Source organism: Giraffa tippelskirchi, chromosome 1 (genome assembly GCF_054371585.1).
Source record: "Giraffa tippelskirchi isolate mGirTip1 chromosome 1, T2T-mGirTip1v1.2.pri, whole genome shotgun sequence".
NCBI classification, from domain to species: domain Eukaryota; kingdom Metazoa; phylum Chordata; class Mammalia; order Artiodactyla; family Giraffidae; genus Giraffa; species Giraffa tippelskirchi.
The window spans coordinates 202,321,222-202,348,374 of NC_137275.1; the positions used below are offsets into that span (position 1 = coordinate 202,321,222).

The window sequence follows — 27,153 nt, forward strand, 5'->3', positions numbered from 1 at the left end:
TCATTGGTTGTTTGGGGGGAAAACCTAAGGGTTTGTGGCTTAGCCCCTTCCTTTTCTGTCTCTCTTTAGGATCTAGATCTAATTATCTGAAAAGTGTGCTTTCTTTGCCTCTCTGTGCCTTGAGTGTTAGGTGACCGAGTCCTGGCCTGAAGATGGGGAGCCACGTATTGGGTTGGCTAAAAAGTTCATTCAGGTTTTTCCATAACTTCTTTAGAGAAAAAAATCTGAACAAACTTTTTGGCCAATCCAATAGTTCTAACAGCCAATTGGTTGTCCAGTAATGACAGTGACTGAGTGAACAAGTCTTGTTCTGGAGCCCAGCAGTGGCAAGCTTATTGGATTGCAGGTGGAAAGCCACATTAGCTAATAGCTGTAAACAGAGATCAAAGTACTAGAGGAAAACCTGAGATAACACACACATGGACATGGCCTCTCTACCTCCTGCTCCATCTCTCAGTAGCGTTGGGGTGGGGGTAATGTTGTATAGTGTGAATTTTTGTGTTGTTTGTTAATATTCGATGATGCTTCAGTTCAGTTCAGTTGTTCAGTCATGCTGACTCTGCAACTCCATGAACCACAGCACGCCAGGCCTCCCTGTCCATCACCAACTCCCAGAATTTACCCAAACTCATCGAGTCCATCGAGTCAGTGATACCATCCAGCCATCTCATCCTCTGTCATTCCCTTCTCCTCCTGCCCTCAATCTTTCCCAGCATCAAAGTCTTTTCAAATGAGTCAGCTCTTTGCATCAGCTGGCCAAAGTACTGGAGTTTCAGCTTCAAGATCAGTCCTACCAATGAACACCCAGGACTGATCTCCTTTAGGATGGACTAGCTGGATCTCCTCGTAGTCCAAAGGATTCTCAAGAATCTTCTCAGAAGAAATAAAATAAATGGGCAAAAAAGAAAATAAGTGGAAAGGAGGAAAGATGTAAGATAAATAAGTATAGATGTAAAACATAAGTATAGATAAGTAGATAATAAGCATTTGGAGTGGAAGGTATTGGCAAAATTCCTAGGATATGCAGATAAAGAGAAGAAGTTCCCAAGCAGAGTCTGTGTATGCTAAACACAGAGAGAGAAGGAATGCAAAGACTCAGAGAAATCTAAAATTCATGATTATAAATATCCATTAGGCACTGGGGGACTAAATATTCATGAGGTTTTAATTCAACCACCCTTTCAGGTTCTATGTGGACTTCATCTAAGTGCAACTAGAACCTATAGCTTCTTAGCAAGCTAATTGGCAAACATGGCTGGACCAGACATCATTTCTCGCTGGCCACAGGCACTTTCTTTGATTGCACCTCCTTGTAAAAATCTCAATTCCAGTCCTTAGAGCATTACAACAGAGACACTGATGATGCAGAGATAGACACCCAACAGGAATACTGTGTTGGCAGGACTCAGAGCATGGCCTTCCCATCCTGCTTGCATTTTACCCTGAGTTCATTAACTAATCCTGTACATTCCGCCTAGCTTATCTCTGTGTTTTAAAGTGACTCAATACACTAAGTGCTTGGAGCAGTTACATTTGGCACCTTCTGTGCCGTGACCTCTGGGACTTCTTAGCTGATGAGTGTCCAGTTGGCAATGAATATGGGGACAACTCTCAATGAAGGTAATAGGTCAGACTAGAGAAATGTTCTCTGAAATTAAAGCAATATTTAAGAGGGAAATCTTCAACCTAAAGGGACTATGAAAAACTGACTCGTGGTCTATTGTAGAAAACGCATTAAATAAGAAATCAGAAATAAATTCAGGTCAAAACTCAATAGAGGCCTGATCAAATCTACAGAGAAAAAAAAATCAAAATCCCAAATCAAAGGAGATGGCTTTAGTGTTAGTGAGAGCTATGTCTAGTGTGGATAAGCAGATATATTTGGCACAAATCAAGTGAGGCTGCAACTGCCCACCCCTGGGAGCTGACTGTGGAGGACTCTGACACCTGACATCCCAACTCTGCCCAGAGCATATAAAGAGGAACATGATGATCAAGCAAAATAGCTTTTACAAAACCCCAAACACTGCTCATGGTCTGTCACTCATCACAAAAATGAGGAACTTAAACCAGATCAGAATTAAATGAATAAAAATTTAATCAAATCTTAATTAAGAAACACAATGAATTGGCAGAGTGAAAGAAATTCTACTCTAAGTCAATCCATCACTATAGTTTTTGTCTTTTCAAGGATGTCTTACAAATGGAATCATACCATATTTAATCTCTTGAGCCAGGCTCAGAAGTTTCACTCAGCATAATGCCTTTGTGATTGATCCCAGGTCTGTGTGTATCAGTTGTGTGTTCTTCTCACTGCTGGGCAGAATTCTGTGGTATGGTTGTACCACAGTCTGCTTATCTATTCACTTACTAAAAGACATTTGAGTTGTTTCCAGATTTTGGTTATTACATGTAAAACTTGTGCAAATTTTGGTGTAAAAATTATGGGGTAAAAACTAGAAATGAGGTTGCAACCAAAAGTGGGAAGTATATGTTTAATTATATGAAGGTTATGTTTAACTATAAACTGTCAAACCCATTTCCACAGCAGCTGTACTATTCTGCATCCTCAGCAATGTCTGAGAGTTCCAGTTGCTTTGTATCCTCACCAGCACTTGATGGTGTTAGTACTTTTTATTTCAATCATTCTGATAGGTACATAGTATGTGCATGTCTGACTCTTGGCAACCCCATGGACTGTAGCCTTCCAGACTCCTCTGTCCATAGGATTTTCCAGGCAAAAATACTGGAATGGGTTGCCATTTCCTCCTCCAGGAGATCTTCTCAACCCAGGAATCAAACTCAAGTCTCCTGCGTCTCTTGTGTTAGCAGGTAGATTCTTTGCCTCTGAGCCACTTGGGAAGCCCCTAGTATATAGTGGTTCCTTCCTAAATTCTCTTTTCTATTTCTTTCTTGGGAAACTTTGTGGATCCATTGATCATCCAAAAAAAAAAAAAGTTCTTTCATTCCTAAAAGTCATGCCATGAAAGTTTTGATAGTATCATCATCATTTAAGTTCAGTTCAGTCACTCAGTCATGTCTGACTCTTTGCGACCCCATGGACTGCCGCATGCCAGGCCTCCCTGTCCATCACCAACTCCAAGAGTTTACCCAAACCCATGTCCATTGAGTCAGTGATGCCATCCAACCATCTCATTCTCTGTCATCCCCTTCTCCTCCTGCCTTCAATCTTTCCCAGCATTAGGGTCTTTTCCAGTGAGTCAGCTCTTCGCATCAGGTGGCCAAAGTATTGGAGTTTCAGCTTCAACATCAGTCCTTCCAATGAAGGACTGAACTCAGGACTGATCTCCGTTAGGATGGACTGGTTGGATCTCCTTTCAGTCCAAGGGACTCTCAAGAGTCTTCTCCAACACCACAGTTTTGAACTGTGCATCAATTCTTCAGCGCTCAGCTTTCTTTATAGTCCAACTCTCACATCCATACATGACTACTGGAAAAACCATAGCCTTGATGAGATGGACCTTTGTTGACAAAGTAATGTCTCTGCTTTTTAATATGCTGTCTACGTTGGTCATAACTTTCCTTCCAAGGAGAAAGCGTCTTTTAATTTCATGGCTGCAATCACCATCTGCAGTGATTTTGGAGCCCCTAAAATAAAGTCTGTCACTGTTTCCCCATCTATTTGCCATGAAGTGATGGGACCAGATGCCATGATCTTAGTTTTCTGAATGTAGAGTTTTAAGCCAACTTTTTCACTCTCCACTTTTACTTTCATCAAGAGGTTCTTTAGTTCTTCTTCACTTTCTGCCATAAGGGTGGTGTCATCTGCATATCTGAGGTTATTGATATTTCTCCCAGCAATCTTGATTCCAGCTTGTGCTTTATCCAACCCAGCGTTTCTCATGATGTACTCTGCATATAAGTTAAATAAGCAGGGTGACAATATACAGCCTTGATGTACTCCTGAATACATATTTCTCAAGAGGCAGGTCAGGTGGTCTGTTATTCCCACTGCTTTAAGAATTTTCCACAGTTTGTTGTGATTCACACAATCAAAGGCTTTGGCATAGTCAATAAAGTAGAAATAGATGTTTTTCTGGAACTCTCTTGCTTTTTTGATGATCCAAAGGACATTGGCAATTTGATCTCTGGTTCCTCTGCCTTTTCTAAAACTAGGTTGAACATCTGGAAGTTCATGGTTCACATATTGCTGAAGCCTGGCTTGGAGAATTTTGAGCATTACTTTGCTAGCGTGTGAGATGAGTGCAATTGTGCGGTAGTTTGAGCATTCTTTGGCATTGCCTTTCTTTGGGATTGGAATGAAAACTGACCTTTTCCAGTCCTGCTGAGTTTTCCAAATTTGCTGACATATTGAGTGCAGCACTTTCAGAGCATCATCTTTTAGGATTTGAAATAGCTCAACTGGAATTCCATCACCTCCACTAGCTTTGTTCATAGTGATTCTTCCTAAGGCTCACTTGACTTCACATTTCAGGATGTCTGGCTCTAGGTGAATGATAATACCACCATAATTATCTAGGTCTTGAAGATCTTTTTTGTACAGTTCTTCTGTGTATTCTTGCCACCGATTCTTAATATCTTCTGCTTCTGTTAGGTCCATAGTCTGGTTATAGATTTTTTCCCTTTTAACATTGTAAATCGATCATGCCCCTCTCATTGCTGAGTTTCTGCTGAAAAGTCAGCTCATATCCTTATTGCAGTTTTTAGTTTGTAACTTGTTACTGTCCATTGCTGCTTTTAATATTCTCTTTTATCTTTAATTTTTTGCCATCTGTATTAGAGTGTGTCTTGGTGTGGTCCTCTTCAAGTTTATCTTATTTGGGAAACTCTGTGCTTCCTGACCTTCAGTGTCTGTTCCCTTTCCCAGGCTGGGGAAGTTTCCAGCTATTATGTCTTCAAATGCCCCTTTTTTTATTCGTCTGAGACCCCTATAATGCAAATGTCAGTATACTTGATTTGTTCCAGTGATTTCTAAAACTGTCCTCATTACTTTTTATTCTCTGCTCCTCTTAACTGTCTCATTGTGGTTCCTTCTTTATATCATAGTTGTAGAAGAATTTTCTGGTAGGTTACAGTCATTTCATCGATAGCACTTCTGTTAATAGTTGTAATTTGCGTGTGCCTGTGCTCTACTCTGCCATCTTTGGAACTCTTCTAATTTATGAGATCTTTAATTGACTTTAAGATATCTGACCAATATTAAATGAACTTAATGAATAACATTGTCATCCAAATATTTGGTCCTTAAAACGCATAAATATACATGGACTACAAAAGTGATTGATCATTCTATAATGCATATTTGCTTTTTGCAAGGCTCCAATATGATGATAAGTTTATGTGTGGTATATTACCTTGTATATTTCATTAATAAGGTTACTTTATTTTAAAAACCTGAAGTTAAAATTTTTAATATTTATCTAACTGCAAATACATATTTGTGTATATTTAAACAAAAATGCATATAGAATGTTTTAAACTGAAAATGATTATAAATAATACAGAGGAGAGCAAATAGTTAATATACAAATTGTGTTGATCTTTGAATACATAGTCTACTCTTATAAAAAAAGGAAACAACTTTGCTCTTTGTCTTCTGTGGAGGATACAAACCCACAGCTTACTCTTATTTCCCCAAAAGTCAAACTTTCAAGAAAGTGTTCTCTATTGGTAGCTTTGCACTGAATTTCTTGAATCATTTTAAACAAAAATCTCTCATTTCTAAAAAGTTAAATTTACTTACTACTATGCTTCATTTTAATGTTGCTTTTCTGGCTTAATAATTTCCTGTCTTTAAAAAAAAATGAGGACTTCCTTGGTGGTCACATGGTTAAGAATTCACCTGCCAATGCAGTGGACATGGGTTTGATCCATGGGCCAGGAAGATCCCACATGTCACAGAGCAACTAAACCCACGTGCCACAACTACTAAGCCTGTGTTCTAGAGCCCACACACTACAACTACTGAAGTCTAAGTGACAAGAGCCTGTGCTCCATAACAAGAGAACTCACCATAATGAGAAGTCTGCTCACCACAATGAAGAGTAGACCCCGCTTGCTGCAACTACAGAAAGCCTGTGCACAGTAATGAAGACCAACACAGCCAAAATTAATTAATTAATTAAAAAATATAGTCATATTATCCACATGTGATTTAATTTTAACAACTGTCTTTTATTATTTTTTTTCCTTAATCTAAGTCCATACTTAAAACAAAACTGGTGCATCCAAAAAGAAAAACCCTATTAATTATGTGGTGATGAAATGTTATAAATATGTTTCAGTAATTATTTACTTTTCAGATTGAATGGGACATATTTGAATACATGTATAATGATTGAGACAAAATTGCCCCAAAATTAATGTGTTTATTTATATACAAAACCCTTGTGATTTAGTGCTATAATACATACTTCATGAAAGAAATCAAAGACCCTGGACATTTGTCCATATCTCAATATCCTCATTGTTCCTAACGTTCTTCTCTCTGGATCATTATTGGCTAGATATACCCATATAGGGGATTCCACTTTTCTCTATTCTGATTAAATATCAGCAAACCAGAGCTCTTCAGCATTATCACCCACAGGTAGTTTCATAAACTACAGGTCAGAAAATGAGTTTTCTAGAAGTAGCAAAAAAAAAAAAAAACAACCCTCAATAAAAAATAGTACCAGGTACCAAAAAGATTTTCCCAAGGGAAAAAAATTAGAATTTCTAGGACTATTTCCACCTAGAAGAGATGCCATGTGTCTTACGTTTGTTTGTTTGTTTGTTTGTTTTTAAGTTTCTTAGGTAATTCTTATGTTTAGCTAGGGCTGAGAACTACTGACATAAGATATGAATTGCCTACTAGTTTCACAAACTCATCCAATATTGAGAATAGAAAATCATTTTTTTCCTCTTCTGATTTATTTATTTTTAATTGGAGGATACTTGCTTTACAATGTTGTGTTGGTTTCTGCCATACATCAATATGAATCAGCCACAAGTATACACATGTCACCTCCCTCCCACGTAAGGGAAATCAGTCTTGAATATGCAGTGGAAGGACTGATGCTGAAGCTAAAGCTCCAATACTTTGGCCACTTGTTGCAAAGAACTGACACATTGGAAAAGATCCTGATGCTGGGAAAGATTGAGGGCAGGAGGAGAAGGTGACAACAGAGGATGAGATGGTTAGATGGCATCATTGACTCAATGGACATGAGTTTGAGCAAGCTCCATTAATATCATTACTGATCTCATTAGGCAAGTCTTTAAATACCAAGAAACTCTTATGTTCATGATGATAGTTACAAATTTTTTAAAATTCCAATTTTCACTGAAATTTCAAATTATATTGCAGGTAGTGAAGTGAAGAGAAGTCGCTCAGTTGTGTCTGACTCTTTGCGACTCCATGGACTGTAGCCCACCAGGCTCCTTGGTCCATGGGATTTTCCAGGCATGAATACTGGGGTAGGTTGCCATTTCCTTCTCCAGGGGATCTTCCCAACCCAGGGATCGGATCCGAGTCTCCCGCATTATAGGCAGACGCTTTACCATCCCAGCTACCAGGGAAGCCTGCAGTAATAAATACTGTCAATTTCCTTGAAGTGACAAACTCTCATTCACTTTTTAAAACATGTCTACCAAATACTGAATTCTGAATTACCAGTGTGGCTACTCATTGTTCTTTAAGTTAAAAATGGTATTTCATGAAAGAATCAGCTAGTTCTGCTCACAGCTCAACAAATCACCAAGTACTTTTTAGATCTGCTTTTTTATGCAGCAAAAGTGGTTTATGCATGATTCACATCTTGCTAGAGAATATTTAAAAGATCTGTATTTAAAAGTTGAGATTTGAAGAAAGTAATAATTTGGCTTCATCCAGGAAATTCTTAAATAACTAGCCACTAGTACAGCTTGATTCATTCTAAAACATCAAGAGTTTTACTGACAACTGCTTTTGTACAGTCATTGCAAATGTTGGCATATTGAAACAGGCAGATAACACATTAGTATTATTAATAAAATAGTTTTGACTTTTCAACTCCCCAGAAAGCATCTTGGGAACCTCAGGAGCCTGCAAACCACGCTCTGAGAAATGTTGCACAGGAGAAAATATAAACAATGAAGACTGACCTCAAGATCACCCAGATAGGGACTTCCCTGTGGTTAAGAATCTGCCTGCTAACACAAGGGATATAGGTTCAATCCCTGGTCAGGCAAGATTTCACATGCTTGGCAACTTAGCCCATGTACCACAACTACTGACCTCCCATGCTGCAGCTATTGTAGCCTGCTCACCTTGAAGCCGTGCTCCACAACAAGAGAAGCCACCACAATGAGATGTCCATGTACAGCAATGAAGACACAGCAGAGCCATACATAAATAAATAAATGTAAAAAGGTCACCCAGATGTTTAAGATGAGAAACTTCCCTTTATAGTCTTACTTCAGTGGCTGGGGCCCACAAATTAAACTGGCAAAAGAGATCAATAGGAGAAAAAAGGATGTTTTTTCTATGTGTATGTATATAGGAACTAACCAAATAAGTAGTTAACTTCCTAAATGGTTAAAGTTAGAGGCTTTAGATCTAACTTAGAAGGGGAATGGGAGCAGACTTGTATGAGAAGAACAAAAAGGTTTCATTAGGCAAGACAAATGGGTTTTAAGAAAACCAAACTGAAGATAAGAACATCTGTGATAATGTTTGTTTCAGCAGGTGTGAGTGGAGTGGTCTTTCCTTCTTCATGGCTGTGAAACTTCCCAAAGAAGGGATTTACAGTAAGTGTAGTTTATTTTGATTTCTCTCCTGGAAGTAGACCCGCTTCCAAGATGGGATTTATGACAGCCTCATTTCTCAGAAGCTCCTGCTGAGTCAGATAAAGGAAGCTCTGAGAAAGCTCCTTTCTGCATCTGTCAAATCTCAAGTATTTTCAGCTTAAAAATAAGGATGCTGCTGTGGAGGTGGGGTAGGTGGATGTAGATCAGCAGAGCTGGTTACAGGGAACTGAAGAAGACTCTCTGCTATAGACTCAGTTGTGTCTCCTCAAATTCATATGTTGAAGACCTAACCTCTAATGAAACTGTATTTGGATATATGGCCCTTAGAGAGGTAATGAAGATGAGTAACATCAAAAAGGTGGGGCACTAATTCTATAGGACTTAAGAGAAGAAGAGGCAGAGACATCAAGGAAGCACACATACAGAGGAGAGGGGGACATAGTTATAAGGTGACCATCTGCAAACCAAGGAGAGAGGACTCACAAGAGACCAAATCTCTGGACACTTTGATATTGGACTTCTAGCCCAGTTTGTGGTATTTGCTATAGCAATCCAAGTTGACTAATAAACTCTCTTTAGACTCCTTTGGGCTTCTCTGGTGGGGAAGAATCTGCCTGCGAGTGGGAGACTCTAGTTCCATTCCTGGGTCTGGAAGATCTCCTGGAGAAGGGAATGGCTACCCACTCCAGTATTCTTGCCTGGAGAATTCCATGGTCAGGGGAGCAAAGAGTCGGACACAACTGAAGTGACTGAGCATACACATGCAGACTCCTTTACTGATGTAGAGGACAGAATCAAATTCTTACCTACCGGGAAAGAGTCTAAGGAACAAAGCACAAGAACCCCAAGACCTGAAGAGAATGGGCTCAACCACAGCTTTCCAGTTACACTCTGACAGAGCAGAAGCTCTTTTTACCTGATTGAGAGATAAGAGAGAGACACTATAACCTTGAGGGCTAAGAGAGGTAAAGAGTAATGGGATTGGCCTTCAAATCTTAGAGTTTTATGCCAATTCGCATCCTAGACATGCTAATAGCCAAGCAGAGATTTATTGTCTAGTGGGGACGGCATCATTTAAGCTTTCCCTGGGTCTGTCTGGGAGAACGTGATGCAGGAAGGGAACTTCAAAGGATCCAAGGGGCAGGGAAAGACAAACCGGTGGCATAGAGGAGAAGGCTGGGTGAGAAGCATGGAGGTATTCCAGAAGTGTCCAAGACCAAGGGACCAGGATAGACTTCCAGCTCAGTTTAGAGCAGCACAGACTTATTGGTTTTGAATTAGGGTCCAGGTGGACTGAGGCATCTATTTTTTATTTTGTCTTGGTAATTAAAAAAATGTTACAACAGTTTTAGACTTACAGAAAAATCGATAACAGAACAGATAGTTCCTATATACCCTACTCTGAGTTTCTCCTGTTATTAACGTCCTACTTTAGTATGGTACATTTGTTACAACCAATGAACCTATATTGACATGTTATTGTCAAGTAAACACTATACTTTATCTGGATTCCCTTAATTTTTACCTAATGTTCATTTCATGTTGCAGGATCCAGCCAGGATTCCATATTCCATTTAGTCATCATGTCTCCTTAGGTTCCTCTTGGCTGTGACAGTTTTTCAGACTTATTTTTGATTATTTTTACAGTTTTAAGTATTGGTTAGGTATCTCGGAGAATGTCCCTCAATTGGGATTTGTCTGACTTTTTTTTTTTTTTTATCACAATTAGTATGTGGTTATGGGTTTTGGGAGGAAGACCATGGAGGGAAGATGCCATTCTCATTATACCATATCAAGGGTACATATTAATTCTGTCAATATGGCTTACTGCTATTGATTTTAACCTTGATCCCTTGGCTGTGGTGGGGTCTGTCAGGTTTTTCCACTGTAAAATTAGTCTTTCTATTCCCCTTTCTACACTGTACTCTTTGGAAGAAGTTACTGCATGCAGCCAACATTAAGTAATGGAGAGTAATGCACACCCTCCTTGAGGGCAGAGTGTCTACACAGATTATTTGAAATTCTTTTGCTTGGGAGATATGCCTCTTCTCTCCCATTTATTTATTTAATCATTAATTTATACCAGTGAGGATTCATGGATATTTATTACATGCTTTGGCTCAGATGGTAAAGCTGCTGCTGCTAAGTCGCTTCAGTCGTGTCCGACTCTGTGCGACCCCATAGATGGCAGCCTACCAGGCTCCCCCGTCCCTGGGATTCTCCAGGCAAGAACACTGGAGTGGGTTGCCATTTCCTTCTCCAACAGATGGTAAAGCATCTGCCTGCAATGTGGGAGACCTGAGTTCGATCCCTGGGTTGGGAAGATACCCTGGAGAAGGAAATGGAAACCCACTCCAGTACTCTTGCCTAGAAAATCCCATGGACAGAGGAGCCTGGCAGGCTACAGTCCATGGGGTTGCAAAGAGTCGGACATGAGTGAGCAGCTTCACTTTCTAATTTAGCAGTGGCCACAGAACTGGAAAAGGTCAGTTTTCATTCCAGTCCCAAAGAAGGGCAATGCCAAAGGATGTTCAAACTACCGCACAATTGCACTTATTTCACATGCTAGCAAAGTAATGCTCAACATCCTTCAAGCTAGGCTTCAACAGTATGTGAACTGAAAACTTCCAGATGTACAAGCTGAATTTAGAAAAGGCAGAGGAACCAAACATCAAATTGCCAGCATCTGCTAGATCATAGAAAAAGCAAGGGAATTACAGAAAAACATCTTCTGCTTCATTGACTATGCTAAAGCCTTTGACTGTGTGGATCAAAACAAACTGGAAAATTCTTAAAGAGATGGGAATACCAGATGCTTTACTTGTCTTCTGAGAAACCTGTATGCAGATCAAGAAGCAACAGTTAGAACTGGACATGAAACAATGGACCGGTTCAAAATTGGGAAAGGAGTACATCAAGGGTGTATATTGTCACCCTGCTTATTTAACTTCTGTGCAGAGTACAGCATGGGAAATTCTGGGCTGGATGAATCACAAGCTAGAATCAATATTGCTGGGAGGAATATCAATAATGTCAGATATGGCGATGATACTATTCTAATGACAGAAAGTGAAGAGGAACGGAAGAGCCTCTTGATGAAAGTGAAAGAGGAGAGTGAAAAATCTTGCTTAAAACTCAACATTCAAAACATAAGACCATAGAAGGATTCCATCCCTTCATGGCAAATAGATGGGGAAAAAGTGGAAATGGTGACAGATTTTATTTTCTCGGGTTCCAAAATTACTGTGGATGGTGACTTCAGCCATGAAATTAAAAGACACTTGCTTCTTTGAAGAAAATCTATGACAATCCTAGACTGAATACTAAAAAGCAGAGAATCACTTTGCCAACAAAGGTCCATACAGTCAAAGCTATGGTTTTTCCAGGAGTCGTACGGATGTGAGAGGTGGACCATAAAGAAGGCTGAGTGCTGAAGAACTGATGCTTAGACCTTGATGCTGGGAAAGGTTGAGGGCAGGAGGAGAAGTGGGTGACAGAGTTTGAGATATTTGGATGGCATCACTGACTCAGTGGACATGAGTTTGAGCAAACTCCAGGAAATACTGAATGACAGAGAAGCCTGGCGTGCTGCAGTCCATAAGGTTGCAAAGAGTTGGACATGACTTAGTAACTGAACAAAGAAGTAAACATTAGAAAAATGTCAGAATGTGGAGAAATAAAAAAGACTGTTAGATGAGAGCTACCTAGTGGCAAGTTCACAAATGCTGTAAACCAATGATAGTAATTTCTGGAGGAGGAAATGGCAACCCACTCCAGTATTCTTGCCTGGAAAATCCCTTGTCCAGAGGAACCTGGAATCCATAGGGTCACAAACAGTCAGACACAACTGGGTGACTAAGTACATAATGATAGTAGTTGTAGTATTAACAGAATATAGCAACACTAGCCTTACCTTTATCTTCCAACTGATATTCATCATTCCCAGAGCACATCTTTTTCTGAAAAGTAGAAGGAACCAAAAGAAATTAAATTTTACTGGACACCTTAACATTATTAAGGGGCTGTACAAAACAGTGATTAAGAACATGGGGACTGAGGTTATATATATTAGGGTTCCAATTCCAGCTTCATGACTTATTAGCCATAAAGTTTGGTAAGTAACTTAATCTCACTGTCCTCATCTGCAAAATGGAATAATAATACCAACTTGGAAGCTTTCTGGACATTAAATAACATATCTAAAATCTGGAATGGACTAAAAAAAGAGGCTGATAAATGGTGGTTAACTTTATCTATTATTATCCCATTTCCCTGTCAAGAGCTTTACATACTTATCCCATCAGTCCTATTAAATGGACATGATCTATTAAAAAAAAAAACAAAATTTAACTGAGTAAATTTGAAGATCTAATTGGCTTTATAAAATGATTCATGAATTGGACAGCATCTCATCTGGCAAACAAAGAGCTACTCCGAGAGGTTACACGGCAAAGAAGGTTTTTATAGTAAAGATGGCAGGACAAGGAAAAGACATTATCAGCAAAGAAAAAATAAAATTTCATTGCAGGACAATAAAAATTGAGGCGATGCTTCCTTCTCCTCACTGGCTGAGCTGTGGTGTTTTCCATTGGCTTGACTTGTTGGGCAAGAAGGAAATTTTTCTTCCTCCCTTGGAGTTAGTAAAGTGGTTGTATTTCCTGTTTGTGAGTGCAGATTACTTCCTGGGGTAAGTAACTGATCCGCTTCCTGTTGGGGTAATTGTCCTCTTCCTTTTTGGGGTAATTGACAATGAATGGTAGGGTGTGAGAACTCCCTCCCTAGGCCTTTCAGGCTGATTTTAGTTGAGATTTCCTTTTATTAACTTCCACACATACTTATGTTATTAATCCTATAAAATGGACATAATCCTTCCCATTCTATAGATGAAGAAATTAAAGTAAAAGAATTTGTGAGGTGAAATAGGTATCATACTAGCTATATTGCAAATGAAGAAATGAAAGCATGGATTATTTAAATAACGCCTGAGTGTCTCAAAGGAAAGCAATGTGGAGACAGGATCCAAAGTCATGTCTGTCTGACTTGATATTTGGCAATACTATATTAATTGTCTGGGGATTCCCTGGTGGTTCAGTGGTAAAGAACTCGCCTGCCGATGTGGGAGACACAGGTTTGATCCCTGGGTCAGGAAGATCTCCTGGAGAAAGCAATGTCAACCCACTCCAGTGTTCTTGCCTGGGAAATCCCCTGGACAGAGGAACCTGGAGGGCTACAGTCCACGGGGTCACAAAAGAGTGGGACACAACGTAGTGACTAAATAGCAACAACGTATTAGTTGTCACCCCTGACAGGTTGTCATGGTCATGGTGATATTTGTTATTTGCATTAATTTTTAAGAATCAATTTTCTTTACAAATGGGGATATCCCCATGACTCCTTTCAATAAGGACCAGAGTCACAACATTTAGGGAAGAAGCATGTATTCCCAAATGGTATTTTCTCAACTGGTTCTGTACTCATCAAAGCCGTAGGCCATCCATTTTACTCGGATTTCTTTTTAAATTTTATTTATTTATTTAGGCTGTGCTGGGTCTTCATTACTTTGCATGGGTTTTTGCTAGTTGCAGTGAGCGGAGGCTAGTCTTCATTGGTGTGCTTGGGCTTCTCATTGCAGTGGCTTCTCTTTTTGTGGAGGACTATCTCTAGGTACGTGGGCTTCAGTAGTTGCAGCACATGGGCTCAGTAGTTGAGGCGGGTATGCTCTAGGGTGGGCAGGCTTCAGTAGTTGGGGCTCACGGGCCCTGAAGCACAGGCTCAGTGGTTGTGGCACCCAGGTTTAGTTGCTCTGGTGCATGTGGAATCTTCCCAGACCAGGGATCGAACCTGTGTCCCCTGCATTAGCAGACGGATTCTTATCCACTGTGCCACCAGGGAGGTCCCTACTCCGATTTCTAATATAACACAAACAATCTATGATTAGCCTTCTGCAGTTGTCCTAATCAATCACAAGTATTTTCTGAAATTGTATTATTTCAAATAGTACTGTCAGGTGTTCTGTAACTCCTTTACTTGAGTTTACAATCTACTTGAGTTTATAATATAAAGATACCAAAACAATTAGCAACTAATATAAAAGAACAGTAAAGTGAAAGTGAAAGTGAAGTCACTCAGTCGTGTCTGACTCTCTGTGACCCCATGGTCTGTAGCCTACCAGGATAGTAAATAGATATTTAATTAGCTATTGATTAAATAATATTAAAATTAGTATTTGATAAACATTTATACAGTAAATAGTTTAAACAGTAAATAATTACAAGCATTGTAGTAGTTGAGCTGTAAATTAAATTCTGAGTTTCTCAGCAGAAGAAGTGAACATGATTATAAGAAGGGGAAAGATACCAGAGGAAGCAGTTTTTCCTTGTATTCAACTTCAAGAGACTGCAAAAGTGTTACTTTACAGAAGATAGAGTAAAAGATGCCCTCAGCGACATTCTCACAGCAGACACAAAAATGGAACCCAGTTGGCTTTATCTTTTTACTTTGTATAAAGCTGAGGGTCTAACATTGGAGGCGTGCCTGCTAAGTCACTTCAGTCGTGTTTGACTCTGCCACCCCATGGACTGTATCTCGCCAGGCTCCTCTGTCCATGGAATTTTTCAGACAAGAATACAGGAGAGGGTTGCCATTTTCTGCTTCAGGGGATCTTCTTGACCCAGGGGTCAAACTCAAGTCTCTTGTGTCTCTTGCATTGGCAGGTGGATTCTTTACCACTGTGCCACCTGGGAAGACCACTTTGATGGGCACCTACATTTTAAGTTGATATTCTGCCTTTCTGGTTGAGGGAAAGGCCTCTGTGCTCTAAATCCCACCTCTGCACAAGGTTGAGCTGAGCCTCTCTGTTAAAATGGTGGCGCCAGATTACGACCGGACTCTGGGAAGGGTCGTGCCACCTGCTTGAGTTAGTAGGCTGAGAACCCTTGTTTTTATTGGCTGTTTTCATGCCCTTCCTGAACTCCCTATGGTACTAATCACCTATGTTTACAGGCACGTTTAACTGATAACTCACGACTCTTACGGGGCTTTCCTGGAGGCTCAGTGGTAAAGAACTTGCTTACCAATGCAGGAGACGCAGGTTTGATCCTTGGATGGGGAAGATCTCCTGGAGAAGGGAATGGCAACCCATTCCAGTACTCTTGCCTGGGAAATCCCATAGACAGAGGAGCCTGTGCGCTACAGTCCATGGGGTTGCAAAGAGTCGGACATGGCTTAGCGATTAAACAACAATAACATGACTTTTACATACATGAGAAAACTGGAGTCTCAAAAAGGGCTGCTACCCTGTCAGCCAAACCTGAGACCAAACATTTCGGTTTACCTTTGCAGCTAACTCAGGACCCCAGGGGAGAAGGAACTGGCAACCCGCTCCAGGACTCTTGCCTGGAAAATCCCATGGATGGAGGAGCCTGGTAGGATGCAGTCCATGGGGTCGCTAAGAGTCGGACACGACTGAGCGACTTCACTTTCACTTTCATGCACTGGAGAAGGAAATGGCAACCCACTCCAGTGTTCCTGCCTGGAGAATCCTGGAACTGGGGAGCCCGGTGGGCTGCCGTCTATGGGGTCGCACAGAGGCTGACACGACTTAAGTGACTTAGCAGCAGCAGGACCCCAGAGAGTGCAGGGAGGGGGCTCTCTCCCAGGAATTCTTGTTTCCCTAAAAATATTCCACAGCCTTGGAGAATTACTTTCCCGCTGCCTTGAGCGGACAAGCTAGTACACCTCGTGTCAGACATGGGAGGCCTGAGCTTGTGGAAACTTCCGTCATCGGTGCTGGGCGGGGCGAGGATTCCCGGTCTGAGCCTGTCAGGAGGAGACCCCGGGGGCGTGGCTGGGCGGGGCGAGCCGGGGGCGGGGCCTGGGCGTGCCCTGCAGCGTGCGCGGGGCTGGCTAGCGCGCGACGGGGGCGGGGCAGCAGCTGCGGGCCCACGCCGTAAACAGACAACATGGCGGTGGCGGCTGCTGCGGCACCTGGGGCCTTGGGCACTTTGCAGGCCGGCCGTGCCCGCTTGGTGGCCGCTTGCTGTGCGCGGCTAGGCCCCAGGTGGAGGCTGCCCGGCTCCTGGACGTGCCCGCGCGTCGACTCGACGATATGGGCCCGGGGCTGGATGCCCGCGGCCGGGGGAACGGCCTGGCAGAGGGGCTACAGCGCAGAGGTGAAGTCTGAGGACGAGCTGCGGCTGCGGTACCTGGAGGAGGAGAACCGAGGTGAGGGGTGTGACCGGGTGACCGTGGGTCCTAGGAAAGGGTCTCAAGGTCGCGTGTTCGGGCTGACGTCAGTGTCTACGGAGAGGCTCGAGGAGGGATGTCCTCCCTTCCCCCACTCACGCTTTGCAGCTATTTAGTGCTTTCCATGCCTGAAGAGGGCTTCCCTGGTGGCTCAGACGGTAAAGAATCTGCCTGCAATGCGGAAGACGTGGTTCGATCTCTGGGTTCGATCCCTGTGTTGGGAAGATCCCCTGGAGGAGGGCATGGCAACCCACTCCAGTATTCTTGCCTGGAGAATTCCATGGACAGAGGAGCCTGGCGGGCTGCAGTCCCTGAGGTGGAAAAGAATCGGACACGACTGAGCAACTAAGCACATGCCTAAAGATGTACTACGGAACAGCTTACCTGCAAAAGTGGCCCTTGGCCAAAGACAGAAATGCAGTTTACGCTTTCATCTCTAGATGATCCAAGGTTAATAAAACGGGTGAATGATACTTGCTTCCAGATTTCGTTCTTGGTCTGTAATTGCTTTCGGTTAACTCAGCTATGAAGGGGAGAGTTTTAGAAGCTGCAGTGGAAGTGCACTTTATTATTCTGAGTATTCGTTAATTTAAAGCTGTTCATCTGAAAAAAAATTTTTCCGTTTGTTCATTTTATCTTAGAAAGATAGTTTTGTGGGCTATTTCACTTCAGTTGACAATTTTGAGTATTTTCTTGGTTTTCCAGTTCCTTTGCTAAGCCTAGGGGGGACACAATTGGGATGATATTGATGTTGCCCTTGAGCTCCTTTAGTGGGAGGAGACAGATGCTTTAGCAAAATAATACAGTGGGAGGAAGGGTTATGATCCAGGGTGTGTGCCAGTCGGTAGGAATGCTGTTAAAGCCCAGCTCCTTTCACTTGCCTTGTTGGGGGAAGCTAAATGGATCACGAAAGGTGGAAATAGCAGTGTGCCAGAAGGGTAGTCTTCGAATTTTGACATGTAGTTATTGAGCACCTATAATCTGTTAAACAGTTAAACAGAAGTGCAAAACCGGTTAAGTCATGATTGATATCTTTAAGCTCCTAGTATAGTGAGAAAGATACTGGTGATTAAAAGATTATGCTAACTTGAAAGGCTTGATGAGAGCAAAGGGTTGGAATACCCGCAAGAGGCATATGATCAGCTATATTCGGTGAGATTGGAAGATTCCAGAGGGGAGGTTCTGAGGGTCAAGTTAGGATTTTGCCAGATGCATATGCCGTCTAAGGCGTTCCTTGCAATGGAATTTGACATTACTGAGGCAGTCTTCTCTGTGCTTCAACTTTCTTATGTGTAATATAGAAAAAGTAATACTGACTTTGTATGACTGCTGTGGAGACTAGATGGGAGTGTGATGTTAATTGCCCAGTAAGTATCAATCTAGCTCTCAGTGGGTGCTCTGAAGTATATGATGAGTTATTTCATTTATTTATTATTCCTGACAGAAGAGCATGGTTAAAGGCATGGCATATGAACGTGTATGGTGTTCTGGGGAAATGACATAGGGCAAGTGTGGTTGTAGTATGGCATGACAGGCAGACTACTGAGAAATTCAACTGGAAAGTAGATTAGCACTGGAGTGACTGGAGCTGTGAGTCCTCCCATCTTTTGGGTAAGCTTAGTCTTGTCAGGATTTCAGTTACATTAGGTGTACCAACAGTACATGAGATACAAAAGCATTGCAGGTACAGCTAGTAATATGCACCATATTCTGTATTTTTTTAACCTAAGTAATGCACACTGAAAATAAATTTTCATAAAATTTCTGAAAAGTCCTTCAGTTAGGTTTCAGCTGGATCAAGGGAAAGAAATCAGAGTATATATATTCAGAATGTTTTCAGTCACTTGAAATGTAAAAATCAGCTATTAATAAATACAGTTTTTTAAGAAAATTGACCCACTTCCTTTCAGGATTGGCCAGGTGACAACTTAGTTTTGTCTAACATTATATATGCTTTGCCTTCCTGTCAAACCAGCAATAAGCAGTGCAAAGAAAAACATCATGGCAAGGCTGATGGAAGTGAAGGAGTCTCTGTGGTGTCTTTGCTTCTCATTAGAGGCGAGTCCAAAATTTTGTCCTCTCAGTAGTCTGCAGGCAATATGATGACTCAGCTGGGTCAGAGGAGCCCCAGACTGCTCTCTGCCCTGTAGGCCTTGTTAGGCTGCTGCAGGTAGGTAAGTGCAGAATATATCAGCTCTCAGAGGTTTTCTGAGTTCCATATTTATAATCTGTTGTGGAAGCTCAGTTAGACACCAGCTTTCTTCAGTCGTTATTTCTTGCATTCTTGTCCAGCCTACTCAGCGTTTAGAGCAGTGGTACTGGTTATGGTTTACAAAGGTCTCTCCTGGTTTCCTGCAGTGGCCTCTATTATAGGTCTCCAGTCACTCTCTTTCCTGGTTTATTCTTTGCTTTTGTGCTGGAGTTATTTTTTCAAGGCCAAACAAGGTTGCATCTCTGTTCAGTTAGAAACCTCTGCTGCTGCTGCTGCTAAGTCACTTCAGTTGTGTCTAACTCTGTGCGACCCCATAGACGGCAGCCCACCAGGCTCCGCTGTCCCTGGGATTCTCCAGGCAAGAATACTGGAGTGGGTTGCCATTTCCTTCTCCAATGTATGAAAGTGAAAAGTGAAAGTGAAGTCGCTCAGTTGTGTCCGACTGTTCGTGACCCCATGGACTGCAGCCTACCAGGCTCCTCTGTCCATGGGATTTTCCAGGCAAGAGTACTGGAGTGGGTTGCCATTGCCTTCTCCGTAGAAACCTCTAGCGGTCTCTAATGTCTGCAAGCTCTCACAGCTGCAGATATTTACAGATCATTCATCTCCTTTCTGCTGCACCTAAGCCTTACCTTTTCCTTCTCTTACATGTCAGTGCTTCTGCACACACCTTCTGGAATGACCTGTCTCCTGTCCCTACCAACCTCCTCCCAGTCCAACAGGCTTCTACTTGTAATTGTGACCCAATTTAAAAATAGTTTTCTGAACTTTGTACCAACTTCTGGCAGAAAGAGAACAAATAAGCAAATGCATAATGCAAGTTATTCTTAATACCTGCTCCTTCCTCATTCATTCACATCTTCTGGAGTGTCTTTGTAGTCCTTCCACTTTTCTCCATGTTCTTTACCAGCACTATTCTTCTCCAAGCCTGTAACATCTCTCAAGTGGGTTGTTGCAGAGTTCAGCTAGCTTGTATTCCATTGCTTTAACAGGATGATTCCTTTCATGTTTTTCTAATGTTTCAAAAAGTGTATTTTCATATATTTTATGGTGTGTGAATTCTGTCTCAATAAAGTTCTTGATTTAGATAGACACATATCTTTTAAAATTTTTATTGAGATAATTCACATTATAAAATTAAAAGTGTACAATTGTTTTTAGTATATTTATACAGTTATGCAACCATCAGCATGATCCAATTTTAGAACATTTTTATCACTCTAGAAAGAAACCATGTTTTCTTTAACGGTGACTCCCCATTTTCAGTACTCCCTTTTCCCCCAAACTAAGACCCATTTGTCATCTACTTTCTGTCTAAAAAGATTTTTTTTCAACAACATATTTTATTTTGGTTTTTTAAAAAAATTATTTATTTTTAATTGGAGGATGATTGCTTTACAATATTGTGTTGGTTTCTGCCATGCATCAACATGAATCATCTATAGGTACGTATATGTCCCCTCCCTCTTGAAACTCCCTCCAACCAGTAGATTTTCCTACTTTGGACATTTCACGTAAAGAAATCATATGTGGTTATTTATGGCTTTTTCACTTGGCACTATGCTTTCAAGTTTCTCTTATGTTGTGGCGTGTATCAGTGCTTCATTTCTTTTGATGACTGAATAGTATTCCATTGTTTGGATTTTTTTTGTCTGTTCATTATTGATGTACATTTGAATCATTTCCACTTCTTGGATCTTGTGAACAGTGCTGCTTAGAACATTCTGTATAAATTTTTATGGATACCCTTTTTTATTTCCACTTGGGAGTGCAATTGCTGGACCCTATAGCGATTGTAATTTTATGATTAACATTTTGGGGAACTGCCAGTTTTCCAAAGTGCCTGCAGCATTTTCCATTCCCACCAGCAAAGTGTAAGGGTCCTAATTTCTTCATATCATGACCAATATTTAGGGTTTTGATTATAGCCACTGTGTGTGTTGTGAAGTGATATCTCAGTGTGGCTTTGATTTGGACTTCCCTGATGGTTAAATATGTTGAGTATGAGTATCTTTTCACGTGCCTATTGTCCATGTGTATATCTTCTTTAGAGAAATGTCTTCTCAAATTCTTTTTAATGGGGTTGTTCTTTTGTTGTTGAATTGTAAGTGTTCTTTATATGTTCTGGATACAAGTCCCTATTCAGATATATAACTTATTTTCTCCTGTTCTATGGGTTGTCTTTTCATCCTTGTTAATTTTGAAGAACCTAGGTTTTTAATTATGGTATAGTACAATTTTCATGGACAGAGGAGTCTGGCAGGCTACAGTCCATGGACTTGCAAGAGTTGGACATGACTTAGCCAGTAAACCAACAACTGACCAATGATTTATTTATTTATGTTGTTGAATATCAAAGAATCTCTAGAGAATTCTCAGTTTTTTTCAAGAAAGTCAAGTCAGTTGGGATTTTGATAGGCATTGCATTGAATAGGTAGATCGATTTGGGGAATATTGCATTTCAAACATTGTTAAATTTAGCATTCCATGAACATGGAATATTTTTTCACTCAGCAATGTTTTGTATTTTTTCAGTGTATAAGTCTTGCGCGATTTTTGTTAAATTTATTTCTAACTGTTTCATTCTTTTTGGATGCTTCTATAAATGGAATTGTTTTTCTTAGTTTTCAGATTGCTCATTGCTGTCCTACAGTAATACAGTTGTTTTTGTATGTTGATCTTGTATCATGCAACTCTGCTGAACTTACTTATTTATTCTCATAGTTTTTGAGTGGTTTCTTAATATTTATATATATACAAGATCCATGTCATCTGCACATAGAAGAAATTTTACTTATTCTTTTCCAATCTGGATACCTATTATTTCTTTCTCTTGTGTAATCTCCTTCCTTGAGCCTCCATTACAGTGTAGAATAAAAGTATCAAGAATAGACATCCGAGTCTTTTTCCTGATATATGTGGTGAAAGCATTCATTCTTTCACCATTAAGTATGATATTAGCTGTGGGTTTTTGGTAGATGTCCTTTATCAGGTTGAAGGAACCTCTGTCTATTCATACTTATAAGTGTTTTTATCTGGGTGAAAGTTAGTGAAATTTGCTCAGTCATGTCTGACTCTTTGCAACCCCATGGACTATACAGTCCATGGAATTTTCCAGGCCAGAATACTGGAGTGGGTAGCCTTTCCCTTCTCCAGGGGATCTTCCCAACCCAGGGATCGAACCCAGATCTCCCACATTGCAGGCGGATTCTTTACCAGCTGAACCACAAGGGAAGCCCAAGCATACTGGAGTGTGTAGCCTATCCATTCCCCAGCAGATCTTCCTGACCCAGGAATTGAACCAGAGTCTCCTGCATTGCAGGTGGATTCTTTAACAACTGAACTATGAGGGAAGCCCTTATCTGGTTGAATTTTGTCCAGTTCTTTTTTCTGCATCTATTGACATGATTGTACGATTTTTCTTGTTAATCCTATTATATGATTGATTATGTTAATTGATTTTCAAATATTGAACCAGTCTTGCACACCTGGAATAAATCCCACTTGATTTTGGGGTGTAATTATTTTTATACGTTGCTGCATTTAATTTGGTAACAGTTTATTGAGGATTTTTGCATTTATGTTCATGAAAGGGGTCTTTAGTTTTCCATTCTTGGTATATCTTTGTCTGGTTTTGGTATAAGGGAAATGCTTGCTTCATAGAATGAGCAAGGAAGTGCCCCTTCTGCTTCTATTTTCTGGAAGAGATTGTAGAGAAATTATATCATTTTTTTCTTTGAATGTTGTGGTAGAATTACAAGTGAAACTATCTGCACCTGATGTTTTCTGTTTTAGAAGCTTATTAATTGTTAATGACATTTCTTTAATAGATGTAGGCCTATTTGACTTATCTCATTCTTATCCTGGTAGATTGTGCCTTTCAAGGAAGTGGGTTTATTTCATATAAGTTAGCAAATTTGTTGGCATATAGTTGTTCATAATGCTTCTTTATTATGCTTATATCAGTGAGATTCAGTTGCGATGAATTTCTCATGTTAGTAGTTTGTATTTTCTTTCAAAAGATTTCTGTTATTGGTAGTTTGTTTTCTTTCTTTCTCTCTCTCCCATGGCTAGCCTGGCTAGAGGTTTATCGATTTATTGATCTTTTCAAAGAACTAAGATTTGATTTGACTGATTTCTTTTCTACTGATTTTCTGTTTTTATGTCATTGATTTCTTCTGATTTTTAATTATTTTCCTTCACTTACTTTAGATTTAATTTGTTGTTTGTTTTCTAGTTGCTTAAGGTAGAAGCGTAGATTTCCAGTTGTAGACATTTCTTACTAAGTGCGTCAGTATTATCAGTTTTCCTCTAAGCACTGCTTTTGCTGTGTCACACATATTTTCAGTTCAGTAGTTCAGTCATGTCTGACACTTTGTGACCCCATGAACCGCAGCATGCCAGGCCTCCCTGTCCATCACCAACTCCCGGAGTTACCCAAACTCATGTCAGTTGAGTCAGTGATACCATACAACCGTCTCATCCTCTGTCGTCCCCTTCTCCTCCTGCCCTCAATCTTTCTCAGCATCAGGGTCTTTTCAGATGAGTCAGCTCTTCGCATCAGGTGGCCAAAGTATTGGAGTTTCATCTTCAACATGAGTCCTTCAAATGAACACCCAGGACTGATCTCCTTTAGGATGGACTGGTTGGATCTCCTTGCAGTCCAAGGGACTCTCAAGAGTCTTCTCCAACACCACAGTTCAAAAGCGTCAATTCTTCTGCACTCAGCTTTCTTTATAGTTCAATTCTCACATCCATACATGAGCACTGGAAAAACCATAGCCTTGACTAGATGGACCTTTGTTGACAAAGTAATGTCTCTGCTTTTTAATATGCTGTCTAGGTTGGTCATAACTTTCCTTCCAAGGAGTAAGCGTCTTTTAATTTCATGGCTGCAGTCACCATCTGCAGTGATTTTGGAGCCCCCCAAAATAAAGTCAGCCACTGTTTCCACTGTTTCCCCATGTATTTGCCATGAAGTGATGGGACTGGATGCCATGATCTTAGTTTTCTGAATGTTTAGCTTTAAGCCAACTTTTTCACTCTCCTCTTTCACTTTCATCAAGAGGCTCTTTAGTTCTTCTTCACTTTCTGCCATAAGGGTGTTGTCATCTGCATATCTGAGGTTATTGATATTTCTCCTGGCAATCTTGATTCCAGCTTGTGCTTCTTCCAGCCCAGTGTTTCTCATGATATACTCTGCAAATAAGTTAAATAAGCAGGGTGACAATATACAGCCTTGATGTACTCCTTTTCCTATTTGGAACCAGTCTGTTGTTCCATGTCCAGTTCTAACTGTTACTTCCTGATCTGAATACAGGTTTCTCGAGGCAGGTCAGATGGTCTGGTATTCCCATCTCTTTAAGAATTTTCCACAGTTTATTGTGATCCACACAGTCAAAGGCTTTGGCATAGTCAATAAAGCAGAAATAGCTGTTTTTCTGGAACTGTCTTGCTTTTTCAATGATCCATTGGATGTTGGCAATTTGATCTATGGTTCCTCTGCCTTTTCTAAAACCAGCTTGAACATCTGGAACTTCACAGTTCACGTATTGCTGAAGCCTGGCTTGGAGAATTTTAAGCATTACTTGACTAACATGTGAGTTGAGTGCAGTTGTGAGGTAGTTTGAGCATTCTTTGGCATTGCCTTTCTTAGGGATTGAAATGAGAACTGACCTTTCCCAGTCCTGTGGCCACTGCTGAATTTTCCAAATTTGCTGACATATTGAGTGCAGCACTTTCACAGCATCATCTTTTAGGATTTGAAATAGCTCAACTGGAATTCCATCACCTCCGCTAGCTTTGTTCGTAGTGATGTTTCCTAAGCGGGAATGGGGACACATATTTTGGTAAGTTGTATTTTCAGTTTCATTTAGTTAGAAATATTTTAAATTTCTCTCTAGATTTCTTCTTTTACTTATATTTTACTTAGAAGTACCTTATTTAATCTCCAAGTGTTCTGAAGTTTTCCAACTGTGTTTCTGTTACTGATTCCTAGGGTTTATTTCCATCGTTATTTAGGAGCGTACTTCAGTATGATTTCTATTTTAAATTTGTTACAGTGTGTTTTTGGCCCATAATATGGTCTGTCATATTGAATATCCATATGACCTTGGGAACAATGGGTAGTCTGCTGTTGTTGGATGCAGTATTCTATATTCAGTTAGATATAGTATTCAATTAGATTTAGTTGATTTTTCTGTTGGTATTCAGTTCAAGTATACCGTTAATTGATTTTCTCCCTGCTGTATCTATTAGTGATAGAGGCGAGTTGAAATTTGCAAGTGTAATGATGGATTTGTTTATTTCTCCTTGTAATTCTATCAGTTTTTAAATCATGCAAATTTATGCTCTATTGTTTAGTGAATACACATGGGTTATTATGTTGGAAAAATGACCCCTCCAACATTACCCCCTTTTCTTGCTCAGAGTATTCTTTGTTGTGAGATCTGCTTTCTCTGAAATTAATGTTACCACTCCAGGTTTTATTAGTGGTGTTGTTGTTTAGTCACTAAGTTGTGTCTGACTTTTGTGACCCCATGGACTGTAGCCTGTCAGGCTCCTCTGTGTGGAATTTTTCCAGGTAAGAATACTTAATTGGGTTGCCATTTCCTACTACTGATCTTCCCGACCCAGGGATTGAACCCAAGACTCCTGCATTGGCAGGCGATTTCTTTACCCCTGAGCCACCTGGCAGGCCCTTTAGGCCCTTTTTTTAGTGTTAGCATTGATTATCTTTCTTCACCTTTTGATTTTTTAAATCAGTGTGTCTTTATATTTAAAGTGGATTTCTTCTATATCTCATATGATTGGGTCTTGTTTTAATCCATTCTGACAGTATCTGTCTTTTAATTAGTATACTTTAGACCATTCATACTTAAATTGATTATTGAAATAGTTGGATTATTATGTATTTGTAACTGTTTTCTATTCATCGCCCTTGTTTTTTTGTTTCATTTTTTGACTTTCACTCATTTTCTGCCAGTTTTCTTCCCTCTTTTAGCTTATCAGTTACCCCTTTTTAGAGATTTTATTGGTTGCCATGTTGTTTGAAGTACATATTTACAACTAATCTGCATCTACTTTTAGTAACACTATATGACTTCATAGTGGCAAAGGTATAAATGCAGGTTCCCATTTCTTTCCTCCCATACCATTGCTGTCAATTCTTTACACTTTTCTGTAAGCTACAGTCACCACATACGTTATTGCATTATTGTTTGGAATAAGTTGTTAGCATTTAGTTATAAGGCAAAAAGAACACTGAAATTTATTTAATAGTCTGTTGTTAGCAGTTTGAGTAAACTCTGGGAGTTGGTGACGGACAGGGAGGCCTGGTGTGCTGCGATTCATGGGGTTGCAAAGAGTCGGACATGACTGAGCAACTGAACTGAACTGAACTGTTAGCAGTAGTTGGGCTTAATAGTTCTGAGTTTGTTTTCCTTTTATTGTAGAATAGAGCAAATGAAAACCTGTTGGTCTTGGGAATTAGACTTCATTGTGATGAAAAGAGAAGAGAAGGAGAGAGAAGATGCAAATATGGAATGGGGGAAAGTGAGGAAGAAACTTGTTGCATTGAATTTGAATTAGTTACCAGGACAAACTTATAAAAATCATAAGTATATTGTATGTATATATATTTACATTTATTTCCTTTTCTGACCACTAAAATTGTCTAAATGAAATGATACCACGGTAGCAATAAACAAAGCTGATGTCCAGATTTTGGTTTCTAAAGACTGTTCCCCCATTGAAAGAAGCCAGGACTTTTTGGAGAAATGTCTGATTTCAGGTCTGGAGCAGGGAAAATGAAAGGTGAGTCTGGAATATCTTTGTGGGCCAGAAAGCAAGGAAGTGTTCAAATAGTAAAAGGATTGTGGCGGGGAACAGCCTTATAAGGCTCTCACTGAGCATATCTAGGGTAATTTGAACATTAATGAATTAAT

The 27,153-nt window shown here is 40.2% G+C and overlaps 1 protein-coding gene and 1 long non-coding RNA gene across 10 annotated transcripts in view; one reads left to right on the top strand and one right to left on the bottom strand.

The window, feature by feature from the left end:
* The window catches only part of LOC145538852 (uncharacterized), a 29,233-nt gene extending 12,037 nt beyond the window's left edge, over positions 1-17,196 (bottom strand). The window contains exons 1-4 of the long non-coding RNA XR_014077288.1: positions 17,095-17,196; positions 15,825-16,955; positions 12,665-12,710; positions 5,995-6,057 (exon numbers count right to left, since the gene is read on the bottom strand). This is a non-coding gene — a long non-coding RNA (uncharacterized LOC145538852). The remainder of the gene's footprint in view (positions 1-5,994; positions 6,058-12,664; positions 12,711-15,824; positions 16,956-17,094) is intronic.
* Positions 16,706-27,153, top strand: part of AUH (AU RNA binding methylglutaconyl-CoA hydratase) — a 188,897-nt gene continuing 178,449 nt past the window's right edge. For all 9 annotated transcript variants that reach the window (XM_081571572.1, XM_081571592.1, XM_081571581.1 and 6 more), the window contains exon 1: positions 16,706-16,974. In XM_081571572.1, the coding sequence (XP_081427698.1) occupies positions 16,713-16,974 (262 nt within the window). In that variant the 5' untranslated portion in view covers positions 16,706-16,712. The remainder of the gene's footprint in view (positions 16,975-27,153) is intronic.